This window comes from Myotis nattereri, assembly GCF_964212035.1.
Source record: "Myotis nattereri genome assembly, chromosome: 9".
Taxonomy (NCBI): domain Eukaryota; kingdom Metazoa; phylum Chordata; class Mammalia; order Chiroptera; family Vespertilionidae; genus Myotis; species Myotis nattereri.
Window position 1 is genome coordinate 53204173 of NC_138084.1, and position 22303 is coordinate 53226475.

At 38.9% G+C, this 22303-nt stretch overlaps 1 protein-coding gene across 3 annotated transcripts in view; it reads right to left on the minus strand.

Moving 5' to 3' along the window:
- DLG2 (discs large MAGUK scaffold protein 2) overlaps positions 1-22303 on the minus strand; it is a gene marked incomplete at its 5' end in the record, with an annotated part of 1947716 nt that overhangs the window by 1354945 nt on the left and 570468 nt on the right. For 2 of the 3 annotated variants that reach the window (XM_081100118.1, XM_081100115.1), the window contains one exon: positions 8630-8975. The exons of the other annotated variant lie outside the window; for it this stretch is intronic. In XM_081100118.1, coding sequence (XP_080956244.1) covers positions 8630-8671 — 42 coding nt within the window. Of the gene's footprint in view, positions 1-8629; positions 8976-22303 lie in introns of those variants that run through there. 3 annotated transcript variants of the gene reach the window in all.

Below are 22303 nucleotides of genomic sequence, written 5' to 3' on the forward strand. Positions count from 1 at the left end.
TTCTGGCACTTGAGTAGCGTAGAGTAGGTTCATCACCCCACTAGGGTGGGGTGTCCACTGAGGATCAGACCTGAAGCCAAAAATAAAATGGATGGTTGAATGTACATATACGACATACATTTGGGGCTATCTACCATACAAATGTTCAGAGAATTAATAATTAGTCAAACTGCAGTGGTAACCATATATCAAAGTAGTTTTCTCTAATCAATGCTGATCAAATTATAGAAGAGCTGAGAACAGTACCCAAAAGCTGAGGAGAAGTTGGTATTAGGGCAGGACAAGACAAAGAAGAAGATAAAAAAGTTAAATTATAGACAGAACTGGACAACGTGTCTCCAGTCAGCACCAACTGGACCCAAAGGGTTAACTTCTCTCACCCATATTACTGCAGGAACTTCCAAGTGGTCTCCCTGCTCCAGCCCTTCCCCCGCTAAAGTCTCTTTCCAACACATTCCTTAAAACACCAGGTGGCTCCCTCCCCAGGGCCTTTCCACTTTCCCTTACTCAGTGGTTCTCAACCTTCCTAATGCCTTGACCCTTTAATACAGTTCCTCATGTTGTGGTGACCCCCTATTTCATTGTTACAAATTGAACATAATTAAAGCATAGTGATTAATCACAAAAACAATGTAATTATATATGTGTTTTCCGATGGTCTTAGGCGACCCCTGTGAAAGAGTCATTCAACCCCCAAAGGGTCGCAACCTACAGGTTGAGAATCGCTGCCTTACATTTTTCTACATGGCTGCTCCCTTCGCCTCCTTTAGGTCTTTACTCAAAGGTCAACTTCCTAGTGAGACCCCAACTACCCATTTTGACTAGAACTGTAACTTCGATCCCTTCCCACATTCACACTTTAGATACCCCTTTCATATTGTGTTTCTTTTTAGCATTTATCATTATACATGATATATTTTACTTACCTCTCCTTTTTATTGCTCACCTAGCTTACTAGCATATGCATTCTATAAGGATGCAGATTAGTGTCTGTTTTGTTCCACCCTGTGTTGTTAGCAACCAGGTCAATGCTTAACACATAATAGATGCTCATTAAATACTTGGTGGATGAAAGAATGGAGAATACATAAGAAAGCCTCATGCTCTGACTCTAACCATTATTTATTAGCAGGAAATTAAGAGATTCCCTTCCAAAGCAGCTCCCACCCAGGGTTTGTTTGTTTTTTGTGGGGTTTTTTGTGGGGGGCAGAGTTTGAGAGTCCAGCCCCATCAACCAGAAGGTCCTCAGCAATCCTGGCCAGGCCTCACCAACAGCTGCACTGGGGTTCAACCATGCTCATCAACAAGCTTGCAGTAGTCATGGCTGGGACTCACAGCTGCAGGGCCAAAGGGCCACCTGGATCACCAGCATGCTCACAGCAATTGTGGTGTAACCATAACAGGAGGGTGCATGCAATCCACACAGGGGACACCCCTGGAGCACCTGGTTCTGGTGACCAGGGGAGATTGTGCTACTGGGCCACCTAGGACACCTTCTACAGAAAGCTACTCACTCGTCCATGGAGATAAGCAGTCTACCAAATAATGCGGCCAAAAGTAATGGTCATAATGGTGCTCACTGAACTAGGGAGAAGAATGGATGAACACAGTGAGAACTCCAAAGAAGAAACAGAAATGATATATATGATAAAGGGCTAATATTCAAAACATATAAAGAATTAACACAGCACATGAAAATAAATGAGTAAAAAATGGACAGAGGACTTGAATAAATATTTCTCCAAAGAAGATAAACAAATTGTCAACGGACACATAAAAAATGTTTAGCATCATTAATCATCAGGGAAATGAAAATCAAAACCACAATGGGATACCACCTCACTTGTGTCAGAATGGATATTATAAAAAGTCAAAAAATAACAAGTATTGATGAGCATGCAAATCGTATCACCAAGTAAGAATAGATACAGAGCAGGAGAACAAATTTGTTCTCAATAAATTCCCTCCCTTTATAGTTGGTGGGATTGCACATTGGTGCAGCCACTGTGGAAAAACAGTATGGAAGTTCTTCAAAAATTTACAAATAGAACTACCCTGAAACCCAGCAATTCCACTCTTAGATATTAATCCTAAGAAAATGAAAACACTAATCAGAAAAGATAGATGCATCCCTATGTGTATTGCAGCATTACTTACAATAGCCAAAATACAGAAGCAACCTAAGTGTCCATCAAAAGATAAGTGGTACATATATACAATGTAATATTACTCAGTCATAAAAAAAAAAATCATACCTTTTGTGAAACATGGATGGACCTAGAGGGCATTATGCTAAGTAAAATAAGTTAGACAGAGAAAGACAAATACAATATGATTTTACTTATATGTGAAATCTACAAACAAAACAGAAACGAACTCATAGCCATAGAGAACAAACTGATGTCTGCCAGAGGGGAGGGGGAGGGGGACAGGAGGAAAAACGGTGAAGGGAATTAAAAGGCATAAACTTCTAGTTATAAAATAAATAAGTTGCAGAGATGTAATATACAGCATAAGGAATATAGTCAATAACATCATAATAACTTTGTATGGTGACAGATGGTTACTAGACTTATTGTAATGATTACTTCGCAAGGTATATAAATGTCAAATTACTATGTTGTACACCTGAAACTAATATAATATTGTATGCCAACTATACTTTAATGGAAAAGAAAAACAAAAAAGAAAGAATAAAAAGAAATGGTAAGGTCATACTATGTAAAACATGTAATTTTATATTTATTTAATTCCTTACCTTATTAACAAATATTTTAGTAGTCTGCAATATATTAATTAGTTATAGTTCATATAACTATATTATTTATTTAGGGAAGTTTTGGAAAGGTTTTAAGTGGAACAGACCTGACTGACTTAAAAGCTACCTTTATGCCGAAACCGGTTTGGCTCAGTGGATAGAGCATGGGCCTGTAGACTGAAAGGTCCCAGGTTCGATTCCGGTCAAGGGCATGTACCTGGGTTGTGGGCACATCCCCAGTGGGAGATGTGCAGGAGGCAGCTGATGGATGTTTCTCTCTCATCAATGTTTCTAACTCTCTATCTCTCTCCCTTCCTCTCTGTAAAAAATCAATAAAATATATATATATATATTTTTTTAAAAAGCTACCTTTATAAGCACTTACTAGTTGTGTGACATTAGGCAAGTTATTTTTCCCCCCAAAATGTCAGTGTCTCTCCTCTATAAAGTAACGATGGTGATAATGCTTACATCATAAGTCTGGGAAGTGTTTTGAAGACTTGTGCTCAGTTACTGGTGTAGTCTATGGCTCATGGTAAGAGCTTGACAAATTGTAGCTATTATTGCTATTGTCCATTGTACTGTTTTTTTTTTCTTTATTAATTAACTCCTTATATTATTTTTTAAGGATTTGAATTAAATAGCCTCATCAGAAATTATAAATTCAATATACTGAGTAGGCTTAGGTATTATAAACCCAATATACTAAGTAGGCTCACAACCATTAGGAGGCCATAATTTAGGGGCCCAGTGAGGGATTAGTACCTTATTAACCTCTGGAAAGAGATAATTATTCAATTGGAACTCTGAGAGGGAGCATGCCTGATTTGCATGAACCATAGGTATTATACACACTGTCCAAAATTCTGATTCATGATTCCAAGACCTGCCTACAACAAATAATGTGTTTATTAAAAGCATCGATATGTGGGATGTATCATGGACTCTTCAAAGAATAGGCATCTGCAGCATAAGGAGATAGAATTTCTGAAAGTTTCCCTTTCAAACAGTAAATCAAGCACTTTAAAGGAAATAAATAAACAGTATATACTTCCTGTCTTCAGAGTGCTTAAAATCTAGTTGGGATGAGGGCAATGCCAAAACATAATAAAAATTAGCTAGCAATGTAAGATAAATGTTGCAAGTGATGCCATAAGGCAATATAAGATTTATTTCCCTGAATGATGGAGAAATTACACTCACTAAATCAAAGGAGAGATAAAGTAAGGGAGTTAGTGTGGCTAGGGTCAATTTCTTGAAAGACAAACACCCTGTACTGGTTCTTAAAGGAAGGATAGAATTTAGACAGAACATGGCCATTCAGAGAAAGGACGCCCATTGCACAAAGCAAATGCTCAGAGGCAGAAAAGGGTGGGATGTGTGGAAACGAGGAACTTCACAGAAGAAACTCAGTAGAAATGAGCATGATGAAAGTTTGAATTCTGGAGTGTTTAGGCAGTCAACAAATTGCTTTAGTTTGAATTATAGATTCCCTCCAACCTAGCTCTACAACCTGGCTGTGCAGATCCAAAACAGTATGTGACTGAGTGCGAGTGGTTTGTGACTGCCAAACCTAGTATGCAAACCCACGCCCATGTGCTTTCAAAGCCCAAGGTATTGGGTATTGTGTGTGTGTGTGTGTGTGTGTGTGTGTGTTTTCTCTCAAACTAATTTAAAAAGCATTACAATAAATAAATCTGGGAAGAAGCTGGGTACGTAATAAAGAGAAATCTGGGACATGATGCAACATTTAACAAATATTTATTGAACACCTACTATGTGCCCACATTGTTCTTGATGCTGATGATACAGACGTAAATGAAACAAATGGAAATCCTGACTTCTATAGAACTTACATGTTAGCATATGTGCATGTGTGGTAATGATGTTGAGAGTGGTGGGAAAGGTGAATTTATAGCTGAATGCATTTCTCATTAATTACAGACATCTTTTAATTGGGCTCAAATCCTAGAATTTCTTAACACTATTTTCACTGAAGGCAAACCTTAAGTCTTCTCCTATTTTGTGGCCTCAACTTTATCAATTATGAGTTAAACTGAGGACTTACTACATTCTAAGAACATTTTATACAGTGTCCCCATATCTTATATCACGTCATTCTTATAATAACTATTATCCTTGTTATATACATTAAAAATACTTAATTCAGAAAGTTTCTTGTGCTATGTAATAAATGGGGAAGATAACCCAAAATTAGTTCTTTGGGAGTAATGAAAACCCATGCTTGAAAAACATTCTGTTACACTCTTTTATTTCAAAAATAAAAGCAGAATTATTGAATCCATGGGGTGGGCAACAGGATTTACTAAATAAGGTAGTAAACAAGGGGTCAGGAAACATCTCTACCAAATCTGCTTCTGACACACACTGTGAACCAGAGGAAATGTCCATTTCCCCTCTCTGTGTTAGTTTTCTTACCTGTAAAATGGATCTCAAACTTGCCATTCATCAGTCAGAGATTGTGGGTTTGTGACTGTATATGGGTATGTTTACAGTAGCAGGACAAAAGGAGGGAAATAATGAGGTGAGGAACATAAAGCTATTCAGAAAAGCAACAGGTATCACCTGAATGTAAGTTAGTTGCATCAAAATCATTTCTTTCAAAAAGTCATTTTTATAGACAAAAAATGATATGGACATCTGGTGCAACAAGCATCCTATATGTTTTATTAAAGAGGTACTTTGTGTATAACAAAGGCAATCTGAGATGAAAGAGGAATTGTATACCTAAATAATGATCACATTACTTTTTTGTGTGTGAATAGAATCAGAGTAGATTGTTGTAATCATATTCTTTAAAAAGTTAATCTCAAGCCAATATGCTATGAATGTTGATCAAATTTAAACAACTTACAGTTGACAAGAAAACACAGAACATATATAATACCCTCTGGTTAGAAGTTTTCATTTTTTTCCTTCTGTAGAAATCCCTTTTTCTAGAAACAGGTGGAAAAGTAACACAGAGTTAGATTGTGAAGATTGCTCAGTTAATTCCCACAGTATTGGCTTTACCTGGCCTTTATTTGTTAGACCCTGTTAGTTCACTCTTCAGTCTTCTAAGACCCCATGCTCCATCCATTTCAAACTATTTGCAACTCTTCAAAGTGCTCTGCTTTTTAACTCCATGCTTTTGTCATTCCCTCTACCAGGCATACCTTCCTCACTCCAGGCTGCTTGGCAAAACTCCATTAGCTGTCAAAATTCAACCCAGAGGTGACTTCACAGGGAAACCTTTCAACCCAGAGGTGACATCACAGTCCATGTAAAATTAGCCAGTGTTCTGTTCTGTTTTGTCCTTACAATGTCCTGCGTAGATTTTCATTACTGGTCCTGTAATACTTCATACCTCTTACTTGCTTATGTGTCTGTGTCCTTTCCAAGAATGGAAGCTTCTTGAAAGCAAGGATTATTTTCTATGGAGCTTAGGTGCACAGACTCTAGCACAGTGCATAAATCATAGTTGTCCTTCCAAAAATTTTTGATAGATGCGTGAATAAATGATGACCCATAAGTCACATTCTGATATCTGTAAATGTATGTGTGTGCACATATAGATATACATGCATATTCGTTCCAAATGTAATGACTTCATTGTTACATGAAAACATGAGACATATTAAAACATACCACTCTCAAAAAATCCTTTTGACTTCACTCTAATAAAAAAGGTCCAATCCACAAAACAATCATTCTAGGATAAAAGATTGTGAGTGCAGGAAAAAATAGACAAGAGCTGTTTCTATCCTTTGAATGTTAACCATCTGAAAGTTTTGGGTCACTGGAACACCAATCATGTTAAAACATGGCAACATGAAAAGCCACAAACTATACAAGAGATTTTACCAGAACCCAGTAAATAAGTAACTCTGGGCATAATAAAAATAAAATCAAATACTTTAAAATTATAACATAAAACAGAAATAAAAACATCAGGTAAGACTTTATTGCAAAAACTTGGTAAAATATCAGACCATGTAATTGTGAACTCTTTTGCAAAACTTGCTATCTCAGAAGAAAAAGATAAACCTAATAACATTTGCACGGAAGTGTGAAAAATAATTATTGAAAGGGCACAAACATAGTTAACATTGAAGTTGAGCTATTCAAAGCAAGGTTATACATGTTGTACGTGGCAATGTACATGTTCAGGGTTTCTATTGATTAATGTATAGAAAGGTTTACATCACTCAGTACAGGTTAGCCAAAATACAGACTAAGAATTTATTATCCAAAAGTCAGATAAGATAAAATTAAGATACTGTTGGTAAAAGTCTTTTCATTCTTTTGCTTATGAATATAAGTAAGAAAAATTTAAAGCTACCCCCTCAAAGACCACTGAGTATAGAGTAAAAAGGGAATTTCTCAAAACCCATATCAAAGGAACTTTGGACTTGGGTTTTTCTGCACTTCTGAAATATTTAAAAATTATCTCTTCATCTAAATCATTTATGGAGATTTCCCTGGGGAAAAAAAGCAGTTTTCTCTTAAAAAAAGATAAGGAGGGACACATTTAAAATTCATGAGCTTACAAACCAGTGTTATTGCATACCCAAAATTTGAAACAAGGGATGGTGATGGAGAAATTCAAATTGATATTTGGGTACTGTCCTTAGGGTTTTAAATAGCTCTTTTCATGTTGCTTATTATAGCATCTGTATGGGGGAAACTGATTGCTGACTTTAACCTTAAGAGTAGTAAAAAGTAAAGTCTACAAAAGTCTGCAAAATTATCTGCAGAAATGTTTCCGACTGTGGTTGTAATAGAATTGGTCATCAAAACATAAATACTACCTGTTTGAAATTCAAATAGAAAACAAAAAGGCTTACAAAAGGGGAACAGCAGGGAGTTCTTTAATAAAACTTGTAAACACAGGAAATGAAACTTTAGTACCCAGGCATATTAAAATACTCCCCCAGTTAAATAAAATGGGGAAACGCTTTCCATGGATATATATTTTTAAGATCTTACTTTAGGTATTAAATAAATCTTAACTGCCCTTCAATTTTTTTCTCCTGAGAGGCAATTACTTTCCTTTTGAACTTCCTTCGAAAATCCAAGTTCAAAATGCTAACAGAGGATGTAATTCACTTCAAATTATGCAACTGGAATTCCACAGCTGGCCTGTCTGACTGGCTTAGTGCTGAATGAACAGTGTCAGAAAACCTCTCCAATAATATCGCAGTCCTTCCTGACAAGGGGTAAATCTCCCAAACTTAGGCTCAACTTCAGAGCCTCATTAGCTACAGCAACTGAATGTCAGTGGGGTGAGAACGCCTGGCAACGGCACCCAGGCAGCCAAAGCAAACAGAGCTGAGGATGTGTATGCTCAGTATCACCAACTTCCAAGGATAATGCTGTGTTTGTACGGACAGGGTGATCAGCTATCCCACAGACCCCGTCCTAATGCCATTACAGCCCCTACGTGTAATCCCCATTGCAAACAATTAAGCTGCACAAACAGGCAGCTCCCAGCACTTTTAAAAAGAAAGTCTTTCAATCCTCCCCTAAAGCAAGCTCTATAGCTCTCCCCGCCCCCCCCCCCCCCCGATTTATTGGTTCTGGCCTACCTACATAATTTTCATCTTTTCCTCCCCCCACTCCAGCCCCCAAGTGTGAGCGTGAACCTGAATTACAAACAGTTAAACCTGAAGGTCACTTCACAGCGGCGTTCCCACATGCTCCCCCAGCGAGGCTGCACGGCGACAATAAAACAAAGCCCTTGCAACCACCTGTAATAATCTGCCTGCTCAGCCAGCAATCCGAAAAGTCCTGAGGCTACACAAGGTAGACATTTTCTGCAGCTGGTTTAACATGTATCTTGTGCCCAGTTGCCGGCTCGCCTCCTCTTACCTTCACGTTAGTCCGGAGTGCACAGTAACATGCAAAGAACATTGCAGTAAATAAGGAGCATATGGACCGGTATTCAGCTTCTCAGCACAGCGCAAGCCCCACACACTGGGTCCTGGGCATGTGCTACTAAGGAGCATCCGTTCCCTCTGTCAGTTTGAAAATGCATTGATCTCTGCTTTCTCTGACTACAAAACGACATGTCTTGAAGGCACTGAGTGAGAGCTCAACATCTCTTCATTGGCTATATATAGCAGTGTGCCCAGTAATTTCAATTAGCCGAGAATTCAGCATCTGAAAGTTAAGACTTCAGTTGCTTTTTCCTTCTAGCATTTTAAATCACTGGGTTAAAAAAAAAAAAAAACCCACAAAAAAAAAAAAAACGGGAGGGGGGAATGAGCTCACCCAGGAGGGATGGAGTGGGGGGGAGGAAGGTGAAGAATTGAAATTTAACCAATGAGTTACTTATGTTTCTGGAGAGCTCTGCTGTTATCCTATTAGATACTTTACAAGGGGATCGCATCCGGCAGACTGTAAATGAAGAGGAAACCCTTTCCCCTGTAGAGGTTGAATAAGGGCTCTGCACTGTATTCCAGGCTATTCTGATGCAGCACCCTGTTTGGCAAATACTACAAATCACTGCAAACACCTCTCATTCTGCTTTTCAGTGTGAAATAGGACTGAGACCAAAAGATCACTGTCTCATAAAGTCCCCTAAAATGTAAGCTGGGTTCCCCTGGGGTGATCTGCAGTTACATGGCTGAGAAGTACCACCTTCTCTCACTTCCCTGTCCTGAGATATCTACTCACATCTTCCCGGGGTAGCTAAAGTTGTCAGGATCACTGATAAAACAGGCACCCAATTTTCCAAAATGAAGCTTTATTAGTAAATGACAATCAATAATAGAGGATGAGTTCGGAATGAAAGGGAAGAGTCCAGGGATAACATAACCACGGATTCAGTAGCTACTGCTGCTGAATGTAATGTGTTCAGCTGGCTCCGGAAGGCAGAGAGAGCAGGAGAGAAAAATAAAAGCTTCTGCCCCCATGAATCCATAAGGGGGGAGGGGGAGGGATTTAAAACCATCCTCTGATCCTACTGTCTGTTGTCATTCCTGTCAGGCACCGAATGCTGCAAATTAACTCAATTTTTCCTGAGCCAAAGGACAAACTCCAATTTAACGTTCTAAACTCTTATTTCCAGCCTTTGGAAGCCCTAATGCTCAGCTAGAATTCTAAAGCTCTCTGGCAAAATGCACGCAGAAATGAACTGTTCTCACTGCAGCAGAAACAGTGGGAGGAAAAAGAGTGGTGATGTCTTTGCCACAACGTTCCCCATCAGCTTACAGCGACAGGGAAGATCAGCATAACTCACTAGAAAAAGCTGCAGTGACTTTTAGGATTTTTCTTTAATGTGTTTTGCATAAGCCACCTCCCCTCTGGAGCCTGCAGTGGTGCTGAGGTACTGGCAGAGCTACTGGGCATTTCTCCTGGGCAATGAGCTGAGGCAGCTTCAGGGGCAAGCAAGGTATTTAAGGGAGAAGAATTAAAGGGAGGAGAAAGGCAGGGTTTTCTAATTCTCTCTAATGACAAGCATTCAGAAAGTGTCGTCAGTTCTGACTAAATAGCTATTTTGGGCTGTCATTGTTTGTGCCTTTTTTTAGGAAGGAAAAAAGGCAATCTTGTCTTAAGCTGGAGATTCTTTAGAATCGTAAAAGAAGGCAGCTACTTAATTTGATTCCCAGTTCCGTCTGTCAGATAAATCTAGGTAATTACAAATTACAAACACTTGCAACACAACCAGTGACTTCCAGGACATTAAAAAAATCCCGACATGGATACCCAACTCTCATCATTCCACAACTTTTACTAATGGCTTTCAAACGCAGAACCAAGCATTTCAGTTACCACCTTCTTCTGAGGTCATAGCAGGTCACATTCCCTGCAGTTCTTCCCAATAAATGAATCCAAACACAGCAACTTGATGTCATGAAAATCACAGGAGAATTTTTAAATGCCTATTTTATTGGAGGGTCAGAGGGGTTTTTTTTAAATTTTAATCTGTGAATAAGCAATGTTATATTTTTCCATTAGGAACTGTGGGAAAAGGGCAACTTTACATCTTTGTATTTATTATTTTAAGAGACCCTAGGGCAGCGGTCTGCAAACTCATTAGTCAACAGAGCCAAATATCAACAGCACAACGATTGAAATTTCTTTTGAGAGCCAAATTTTTTAAACTTAAACTACATAGGTAGGTACATTGTTATTAACTTAATTAGGGTGCTCCTAAGGCTTAGGAAGAGCCACACACAAGGGGCCAAAGAGTCGCATGTGGCTCGCGAGCCGCAGTTTGCCGACCACGGCCTTAGGGTATTTGGACAACCCAGGAGAATGAGAGCAGAAGAACTGGAAAATGTTGCAAAACTCAGAACAGTTCACAGGTGAAGTTACAGGTGAAAACACACATGCAGGTTTTCCGGGAGGGCATTAGGAGGGCTTCTCCTGATAGGACTTCAGATACAGTGTTAGTGTATGTACCTTCTAAAGAAAGGCTCTTAGACTTGGAGATGCACTTCAACTCCCATATACACTTAGCCATCCATAGCCTCCCAGTGCAGACATGGGCTACACCTGTAGATGTATTGCTGATTTTTGCAAGTGTACTAGGACAGCTGACTTACTAGTCTCAAGTTACAGATGCAGGAAATGAGGCATTAATTACAATGACAATGCCCCACTAAAAAGTATCCTCTATTTTTAGGCAAACGTTTTTTAACAGATCCATGTACATGCTAACAGAATAACATCTGTTATTGTTGAAGGAAATTATAACTGGCTACATAATTTTGGAAGCAGTATAGTAAATCTAAGCTCTAACTTTCACAAGCAAAGAATACAGGAAAATTACTTCCATGTTAGACCCTTTCTTTTATCCTTTGTATAATGGAGATTTATAAAGCGGAGATAATGCTTAACAGTGTCATTGGGAAGATGAAAGATGAATCTCCCATCATCACAATAGTCTAGATAGAGCAAAGGTTTAAGTATGGAAATTGAAACCATAAACATATTAGAAGAAAATGAATTTTGTTTGGGCATATCTGATATTGGAGGGAAGACTGAGCCATATAAGAAAAGGTAAACAATGTAACTGTATACAAATTTTTTTAAAAACTTCCATTTAGCTAAATGATATACAATGACAAACTGGGAAAATATTTGCAACATACTTAATGAGAAAGTTTCTTAAAATACAAATAATTTTTATAAACAGATAAAAAAAAAGTTTAAAAAAGGCAAAGGACACAAAGTGGCAATTCGCCAAAAGACCACAAAACACATCAAATATACTCTGCCTCATTCATATTTAGAGAAAAGCATAAAAAATAAAAAGATTTTTTAATTGATTGATATATCAAGTAGTAATGGGAATGCATGCATGAATTAGTGAAAACTAATTGGAAGTAATCTATATAAAATACCTAGGAGTTAATTCTAAGTATAGATTGGGATATAGATATAGGTTTATATAGATAGATAAATAGATAGATAGATAGATAGATAGATATAGATCTATATATATATATGTATATATATATAGGTATATATATATAAACCTATATATATAATCTTTATATATAAAATGTAAATATCCATTAGTGAAAGGCTTATTTGTAAAATCACAGCTCTTCTATGCTACCAAATGCTATGCAGTTATTACAAACATATATGGTACATATTCTTATAAGGAAAGATTTCCAAGTTATAATGTAAATGCAAAAATAAAGTTGCCAAAGAGTTTGTATAGTATGCCTATATTTGTATGTATATGCATATATAATTGTAGTAGGTGAATGTGTTTGTGTGTATGTGTAAAATTTTGATAGCATTGATTACTAGGGATTAGAACTTGGTTTAGGAAAATAAGTTAGACATTACCTTTCATATTCACTTTATACCCTTCTATACACTACAGTGGCCTCCCCATAATGAACTATTTATCCAACTATCCTCTGTGTGAATGAGAGAAATAAAGACCCAGGAAGGGAGGACACTCTAGGACTTGTGGGGGGGTTGGGGGATTTTCCTATTAATGCTCTCAATGAGCACAGGTCAGGGGTTAGCCATGATACAGGCATAGGACTCTACCTTTTCCTGAGTTAATCTTAGTTCCTGCATGCCTCTTATAATATAGACGTCTACTTGGAATGCATGTAATTCTCTGTGTGTGAAATCTACCTGGAATTCATGGGTGATCTATTTTTTCTTAAAGCATGGCCCTTAAACACAAGCCAACTACATTATTTGCTTCTTGAGTGAAAAAGTGACAATGGAACAAAACTGACTCTAGCTGATTTTTATCCACTGCACTGAGTTTAGAATCTGACATCTACATATATTTCCTATTTATTTTTACTTCTTTATTTTTTCATTGAATTTACTGGGGTGACATTGGTTACTAAAATTATATCCGTTTCAGCTGTACAATTCTATAATACATCATCTGTATATTGTAGTATGTGTTCTCTACTATAAGAGAGTCTCCTTCCATCACCTTTACTCTCTTCCACCTACTCACACTCCCCCCTAATTTCTTCTTCTTCTTCTTCTTTTTTTTTACAATAAATCTTTCTATAGAATGAATGTGTTCCCTCCAGATTCATGTTGAAACCTAATCCCCAATATAATGATATTTGGAAGTATGGACTTTGAGAGGTGATTAGGTCCTCATGAATAGGTTTAGTGTCTTCATATAAGAGACCCCAGAAAGTCCCTTGCCTTCCCATTATTTGAGGACACACTGGACTCTATCACCAGACAATGAATCAGCCCAGCATCTCCATTTCAGACTTGCAGCCTCCAGAATTGTGAGAAATAAACTTCTGGTGTTGATAAGCCACCCAGTCCATAGTATTTTGTTACAGCAGCCCAAACCGACTAAGACAAGTATATAATAATTTTTAGAATATAACCTACTTTTTGTAAATTTTTAAAAAAAATATTAAAGCAGTATGCAATTATTATTAGCTAATAATCTATTTATCTACTTATATAAAAACCCTGGGTGGTGTTCATCACAACCAGAAGAACTGACACCAAGCAGAAGGAAGTCAGTCCTGTAGGGGTTGTCTTGGCAATGGCAGCGCCCTCCCCCAAGCTGTTTCCTGAAGTTGTTTCCTGTAAGGGCAGGGTTTGAGGCAGGAACCCGCCCTGGAAGCTTGGAGGCAGATCTTTCTAAAGCAGGGGTGGGCAAACTTTTTGACTCGAGGGCCACAATGGGTTCTTAAACTGGACCGGACGGCCGGAACAAAAGCATGGATGGAGTGTTTGTGTGAACTAATATAAATTCAAAGTAAACATCATTACATAAAAGGGTACGGTCTTTTTTTTTTTTTTTTTTTTTTTTTAGTTTTATTCATTTCAAATGGGCCGGATCCAGCCCGCGGGCCATAGTTTGCCCACGTCTGTTCTAAAGTGTGCCACGCCAGCACAGCCAAGGGTGAACCTGAGTAGGGGTGGCGGAAAGGCTTAGAAAAGACAGACAAGAGAATGAAAGCCAAGTCTCGGTGGGACGCTGCTTCTCTGAGAGACAGTGACCACACCCACAGCCACGACTTTATTTTATAGCAGATGCTACCAGGCAAAGTAAGGACATGACCAAGATGTTTACAACATTCTCCTGGGTTTCAATCCTACACAACTACATGCACCTGAACTCTTCAAGCCTACATCACTAAGGCACGTGGGGTCACATGTTCAGACAATAGGTTCAAGTATACAATTACAGCTGTTGGCTATGTTTGTGCTGAGAGGTCCCTGCCCTCCAAGCTGGGACTTGCATGTGGCAATGAGAGCACTGTGCCCTCTCATTAGTCCAAGGCTTGAACCCATCCAAAACACTGTAGCAGCCTCCCACAATAAAGTTTTAATACTTTTTCTTTGTTACTAATGTTGTGGCCCCACCCTATAACAAAGAAACAATTTCCGGAGGATGAGGCCCAGGAATCAGGATTTTAAAAAGATTCCCAGGTGATTCTAATGTGAAGCCAAGGTTGAGAACCACTGCTATAGATAATATTAAAAATATATCTAAAGGTGCAATTCTTTGTCCAAAAAATGAGCATGTTCAAAAATTAAATGAAGAAAATTTGGATATGCTCGATGGAGATTTTCACACACATTTGAGTGATGATTCCATTGATTCCACAGATGATACTAAAAAGGAAAATTTCCCCATCAAATTTCTTAATAGTATTACTCCTTCAGGAATGCCATGTCATAAATTAAAATTGAAAGTGGGTGCAATCATCATGCTATTGAGAAATCTCAATAGTAAATGGGGTCTTTGTAATGGTACCAGATTTATTATCAAAAGATTATGACCTAACACTATCAAAGCTGAAGTATTAACAGGATCTGCAGAGGGAGAGGCTGTTCTGATTCCAAGAATTAATTTTTCCCCTTCTGACACTGGTGTCCCATTTAAATTGATTCGACGACGGTTTCCTGCGATGCCAGCATTTGTGATGACTATTGATAATTCATAAGGACAAACTCTAGACAAAGTAGGCATATTCCTACCTGAACCCGTTTTTGCACATGGTCAGTTATATGTTGCTTTCTCTAGAGTTTGAAGAGCATGTAATGTTACAGTTAAAGTTCTAAGTACTTCATCACAAGGAAAATTAGTCAAGCATTCTGAAAGTGTTTTCACTCTTAATGTGGTGTACAGGGAGATATTAGAATAAGTTTAATCACTTTATCAGTTATTGTTTGCATCAGTTGTTTTTATATCATGTTTTTGTTGTTTTCATCATTTTTATATCATGCCTCTGTTGTTATATCCTTTTGTTAGTTTATTAATAAATTTATATATTATTTTCATATACATTTTACTAATTTCCTTTCATCTCTCACACTTCTATTATAGAAAAAAAGGGCAAATAGCAATATTAAAATATCTCTGCTAATTAATTCCTTTTTTTAAAATACATATTTTATTGATTTTTTACAGAGAGGAAGGGAGAGGGATAGAGAGTTAGAAACATTGATGAGAGAGAAACATCAATCAGCTGCCTCCTGCACACTCCCCACTGGGGATGTGCCCACAACCAAGGTACATGGCCCTGACAAGAATCGAACCTGGGACCCTTGAGTCAGCAGGCCAATGCTCTACCCACTGAGCCAAAACAGTTAGGGCAATTAATTCCCTTTTAATGTGCAAGAATTTCGTGCACCAGGCTACTAGTATAATAATAATAGCAACAATGTCAACAGGGACAAATAATTCATATTTCTGTATATTTTCCTTATAAAATAAGGAGATTATATTACCTAGTTGTTTCTTATAGGCAGAAAAACTCTGGTAGGTTTGCCTGCATTTTTTAATTTTTTTATTTAGACAGGACAGAGAAGATATGTTTAAATGTTAAGGACCCAACTGGTTATCTTCCTGACCAACTAAATCAGAATCGTAGGCAGTGGAACCCAGATATCAGTATTTTATAAAACTTCTAAAGTAATTCTAATGTGCAGCTAGAATGAGAATTAGGGAGAAGAAGGGTAAACTGATTCTGTAAAGTTCACATAGCAAATATTTTATGCCTGCCAGCCATACCATTACTGTCACAGTAACTCAACTTTGATGTTACAGAGAGAAAGCTGCCATAGTCATTATATAATGTGTTCCAACCACACTTTATTAATATACATAAAAATTTAAATTTCATATACTGTTCACATGTCAGGAAATATGGTTGTTATTTTCTTTAACAATTTAAAAATGTAAAAACCATTTCTTAGTTTGTGGTTTGCCAATCCCTGCTCTAGAGTGTCTAGCAGTGGCCCTCAGAGTGTGGTCTTGGGGCCAGCAGCATCAGCATCAACTGGGAATTGGTTAAAGATGCAAATTACCAGGTCATAGCCCAGACCTACTAAATCAGAAACCCTAGGTATGTGGCTCAGGAATCTGAGTTAACAAGCCCTACAGGTGAGTTTCATGTAAACTAAAGTTTGAGAACCAGTGCTACAACTTAAAATCCATTCTTGGAATTTAGAATCCATTCCCTCTTAGAAACTAATAGCTCTTAGACTTTGGAGAAAAGCAATAATAACAACAACTTGAGTTTCAATTCCTTTTCTGCCACTTCCAGCTGTGTGATGTTGAGCAATTTACATAACCTCTCTCTGCCATGGAGTATTCCTCTATAAAATAAAGATAACAATCCTACTTCACAGGGATATTGTAAACACTAAAATAAATAAGGTGTGCAAATTGCTTGGCCTACTGCCTGGTACATAGGAAATTTAATCAGTGGTAGTTTTAGTGTAAAGAAGACTGAAATGATAGAGGCAAACAAAAAGATAAAAATATGTTACCATTCCTCTTGACTAACTTCTAAATACCTAGAAGTTACCCTGGAAGGGTTTGAAGACCTTCTAGGACTTCCCTACCATTACTAATTAGCCTTGAAGAGAATTAATTCTCAGGAAGTTTGACTACTTAATAATCCCTGAATTGCTCTAATATCACTGGAATTTATTGCATTCTCTTGAAGTTTATTGAGATAATAATAACTAATTACAAAGTACAAAGCATTTCAGAGCTTCTGATGATTTTCCACTGAAGTATTCCTAAAGGCAGAAAAGAATACATTGATTGCCCTTGCAGTTATAGAAACAAAATGGGATATCTCTAATGTTTCACTTATTATCTTAAAATTCACGTAACTGTTAAATTCAAGTTGACATGATCACTGTATTTGCCATAAACTAATATTTCATACTACTTTCTGAACACTGGACTTAATAAGACAAGAAGACTGTGCATGCCCAGCTGGGGTGGGTCAGTGGTTGACCGTCGACCTATGAACCAAGAGGTCACAGCTTGATTCTAAGTCAGGGCACATACCCAGGTTTCAGACTTGATCCCCAGTGTGGGGCATGCCAGAGGCAGCTGATGAATGATTCTCTCTCATCATTGATGTTTCTATCTCTCCTTCTTGCTTCCTCTCTGAAATCGATAAAAATATATTTATAAAATAAAAAAGAAGACTGCAATCTCATGGTTTTGAGTACCCTTTGTCATACATACTGCTATATATGCATGCCTCAGTTCACAAAGTAGATATCAATCCCATTTGTTTCTTGATCCTCACATTTGCCTTGAAGATACTGCCATCAACCCTTTGTATTGAGTGAGGAAAAACGGCACAGAGATTAAATGAATTGCTCAGATTTGTACAGAAGCTAGAGGTAGACCTGAAACACTAGATCTTCTGATTCCAAAGCTCAGAAAAAATTTCTCAAAATCTCAGTGCGTGGACCCTGATACTTAACTATTTCAGATATAACACTCCATTTATATAAATATTTTAATGCCTCATTTACTGTCATGATCAACATTAAGAATTATAACCTAGTTTTACATAGGATTTAAAAGATCAATATAACATATAAAAGAAATAAGTAAAAGAGTTGACATTTTAAAAATTTTATTCATTAACTTGAGAGAAAGAGAGGTGGAGAGAGAGAGAGAGAGAGAGAAAGAGAGGGAAACATTGATTTGTTGTTCCATTTATTCATACATTTATTGGTTGATTCTAGTGTATGCCCTGACTGGAGATAGAACCGACAACCTTGGCATATCAGGATTACACTCTAATCAACTGAGCTATCTGTCCAGGGAAGAGTTAAAATATTTTAAAAAGAGTATTTTAACTGAAATGCTCGAACAAAACTCCAATTTCATGATTAAATGGAAAAGGGCTTACACCCACATATATAAACAGAAGCAGCATATTGGATTATTCAAACATCTCAAGCAGCATTGCTATCAATGACATAATATTCTGGACTGGTGAAAACTATTGGTAAATTTCTAATCAAAACAATAAACAATGATGCCTTATGAGACAGGGAAATTGTATTGTTGAAATTTTCAGTGTTTATCAAGTCCATGTAAGAAATGCTTTGTGTTAAATATGTAAAATGGAGATAGATCATGGGCTCAGGTAATTTTATTCAGGTTTCTCATATAAAGGAATGTTCAGTTAGATACTTTAAAGTCTATGATGAAGGACAATTATTAAGGGTGTGGGAGTGTCTCCTACAGCCTTTACCTCCCTTCAGCTCTTGTCCACGACTTGTCAGTAGTACATGCCCACATTGCTATTATACCCAAAAAACACCCTCACAATGGTTTAAATCACCAGTTGAGCATCCACAAAGGGCATATACTAGCCCTATTGAGAACTACTTGAACATTCAGCATGAGAATAAACGTGACTTTAGAAATACATAGTTTTAAAGATCCCTTAAATTCACCACCAGAATTACTGAACAATACTGCACAGTCTTAAAGAGCTTCTACATATACCTTTAAATGTAAAAGCCTTCTCTTCGGGATTTCTGGGAAAGAAAAATCTAAGAACATGGGCTTCCCAACAATCACTGATTCTAATTTTCAGGAACAGAAAGAAAGTGGGATAGACATACTTTACATAGAAGACAAAAAAAAACAAAACAACAAAAAACAAAAAAACAGGCTTTGAGAAGAACTATCTGAAATTCCTATCATCTCTTAAGGATCAGATCAGGGCCTATCTTATTGTGAGATTTTTCCCTGACAACATTAACCCACAAAGAATCTTTTCCTGAGTGTCTATGGAATGTATTGTCTGCATTGCCCAATGTAGTACCTGATTATACATGGCCTTATATTCTTCTCACATTGCTTTTTGTGCTGAAGATTCATCTCCTTAACCCCATTTTAAGCTTCTCAAGAGCAAAAGACCTAAGTGCCTTGAAAAAAGGTTTCCTTACACACAAAGATTGTTTCATTATTTTTCATAATAGATTGATGAGCAGCTTGAAATAAAAAAGAAAAAAACTACAACTAAGTTTCAACACTCTCTGCTAATCGTAGATTCACTTTTTGAAAAAAGTATGTAATGTGATTATGTTCACTTTATTTTTTCAGCTTTATTTAGGTACTAGAGGCCCGGTGCACAGATTCATGCACTGGTGGGGTCCCTTGGCCTGGCCTGTGGGGATCAGGCCAAAACCGGATCTCTGACATCACCCGAGGGGTCCCGGATTGCAAGACCCCTCCTGCAGGCCCAGCTCCCAGGACCTACATGCCCAGTGGCTCCCTCCTCCCTCCTCTCTGGGTCCGGGGGGTGCAGGTGATGATTAGTAGTGTTGAATATTTTTCATATACCTGTTGGACACTCACATGACTTCTTTGGAAAATTTCTACTTACCTCCTTTGCTCATTTTTCAATATATATATATATATATATATATATATATATATATATATATCTACACTAATAAAAGAGAAAAATGGTAATTGGCGTACGGCGCTACCCTTTTCATTGGCTAATCAGGGGTATATGCAAATTAACTGCCAACTAAGATGGCAGTTAAATGCCAACAAAGATGGCGGCTAATTTGCATATGTAGACACTATGCAGGGAGGAGAAAGGGAAAGCAGGAAGAAGCCCCCTGCCACTAACAGTGATCGGAAACCCAGGGGGGAGCTAAGAGCTGGGGGGCAGGGCAAAGGCGGCCCTGGGGCCGCCTTTGCCCTGCCCCCCAGCCATGATCTGAGAATCAGGCGCCTTTGCCGCCCTGGCCAGTGATAGCAGGAAGTAGGGGTGGAGCCAGCGATGGGAGCTGGGCACGGTCAAAGCTGGCACTCCTGGGAGCTAGGGGTCCCTTGCCTGGGCCTAAAGCGGAGCCCATGATCGCGGCACCCCCTGCTGCCACTGCGGGTCCCCGCTGCCCGGGCCGGATGCCTCGGCCAGAGGCGTTAGGACTGGGCAGGGGCTGAGCCTGCAACCGCGGGGAGCTGGGGGTCCCCTGCCCAGGCCTAACACCTCTGGCCAAGGCGTTAGGCCTGGGCAGGGGCAGAGCGGGAGATCGCAGGGAGCTGGGAGTCCCTTGCCCAGGCCTAATGCCTCGGCCAGAGGCGTTAGGCCTGGGCAGGGGCAGAGCCTACAACCGCGGGGAGCTGGGTGTCCCCTGCCCAGGCCTGACACCTCTGCCAGAGGCCTCAGGCCTGGTCAAGCGGCCAATCCGGTGATTGGTGATCAGAGGGTGATGAGGGTCAACTCCTCTGGCTGAGGCATCAGGCTTGGGCGGAGGGCGGAGCCGGGGATTGGAGGGATATGATGGTCCCCTTGCCCAGGCCGGAAGCCTGAGTCAGAGGCGTCAGGCTTGGGCGGGGGGTGGAGCAAGCGATCAGAGGGAGATGGGGGTGCCCTGCCCAGGCATGATTCCTGGGCCAGAGGCCTCAGGCCTGGGCGGGGGTCAGAGCCAGTGATCGGGGGGAGATGGGGGTCCCCTGTCCAAGCCTGACACCTCTGGTGGAGGCATCAGGCCTGGGCAAGGGGCAGAGCCAGCAATCGGAGGGGTCTGGGGGTCCCCTGCCCAGGCCTGATGCCTGGGCCAGAGGCATCAGGCCTGGGCTGGGGGCAGAACCAGTGATGGAGGGAAATGAGGGTCCCCTGCCCAGGCCTGACGCCTCTGACAGAGGGCAAGGGGCCGATCCTGCGATTAGAGGGTGATGGGGGTCAACGCCTGAGGGCTCCCAGTATGTGAGAGGGGGCAGGCTGGGCTGAGGGACACTCCCCCCCACCCCCACACACACACCAAGTGCACGAATTTCGTGCACCGGGCCCCTAGTGTGTGTGTGTGTATGTATGTATGTGTGTGTGTATATATATATATATATATATATATATATATATATATATATATATCGATTTTGGAGAGGAAGGGAGAGAGAGAGAGAGAGAGAGAGAGAGAGAGAGAGAGAGAGAAACATCAATGATGAGAGAGAATAATTGATCGCTGCCTCTTGCACACCCCTGCCTGGGGATCAAGACTTCAACTTGGGCATATGTCTGACTAGGAATCAAACCCTAACCTCCTGATTTTTGGGTCAAAGTTCAACCACTGAACTACACCAGTAAGGCATCCTTTGCCCATTTTTTTCAATGGGTTATGTATCTTTTTGCTGTTGATTTAAATGAGTTCTTTATATATTTTGGATAGTAGCCTCTCATTGGATATATAGTTTGCAAATATTTTCTCTTTCCATAGGCTGCCATTCTAATTTTGTTGATTTTTTTCTTTGTTAAGCATAAATTCCTTAGTTTGATTTAGTCCCATTTGTTTATTTTTGCTTTTCCTGCCAGTTCTTTTGGTGTCATATCCAAAAACTCACTGACAATATCCATCTCAAATAGATTTTTCCTTGTATTTTCTTTTGGAAGTTTTATAATTTTAATTCTTTTTTTAAAGTGTTTAATCCATTTTGAATTGATTTTGGTGTGTGTATGGTATGAGTTTTGCATGGAGATATTCTCTTTTCCCAACACCATTTATTAAACAGACTATCCTTTTCCATTGTGTTCTTGATGCCTGTGGTAAAGTTGAGTGTATATGGCATAGTTTATTTCTGGGTTCACTATTGTGTTTCACTGGTTTATTTTTATGCCAGTACAATACTGTTTTGATTAGTAGAGCTTTGAATACAACTTTGAAGTGTGATGATTCTACCTTTGTGCTTCTTCAAAATTGCTTTGGCTATTCTGGGTCTTTTGTGGTTCCAAATAAATGTTAGGGTTGTTTTTTCTGTGAAAACTGACATTGGAATTTTGATAC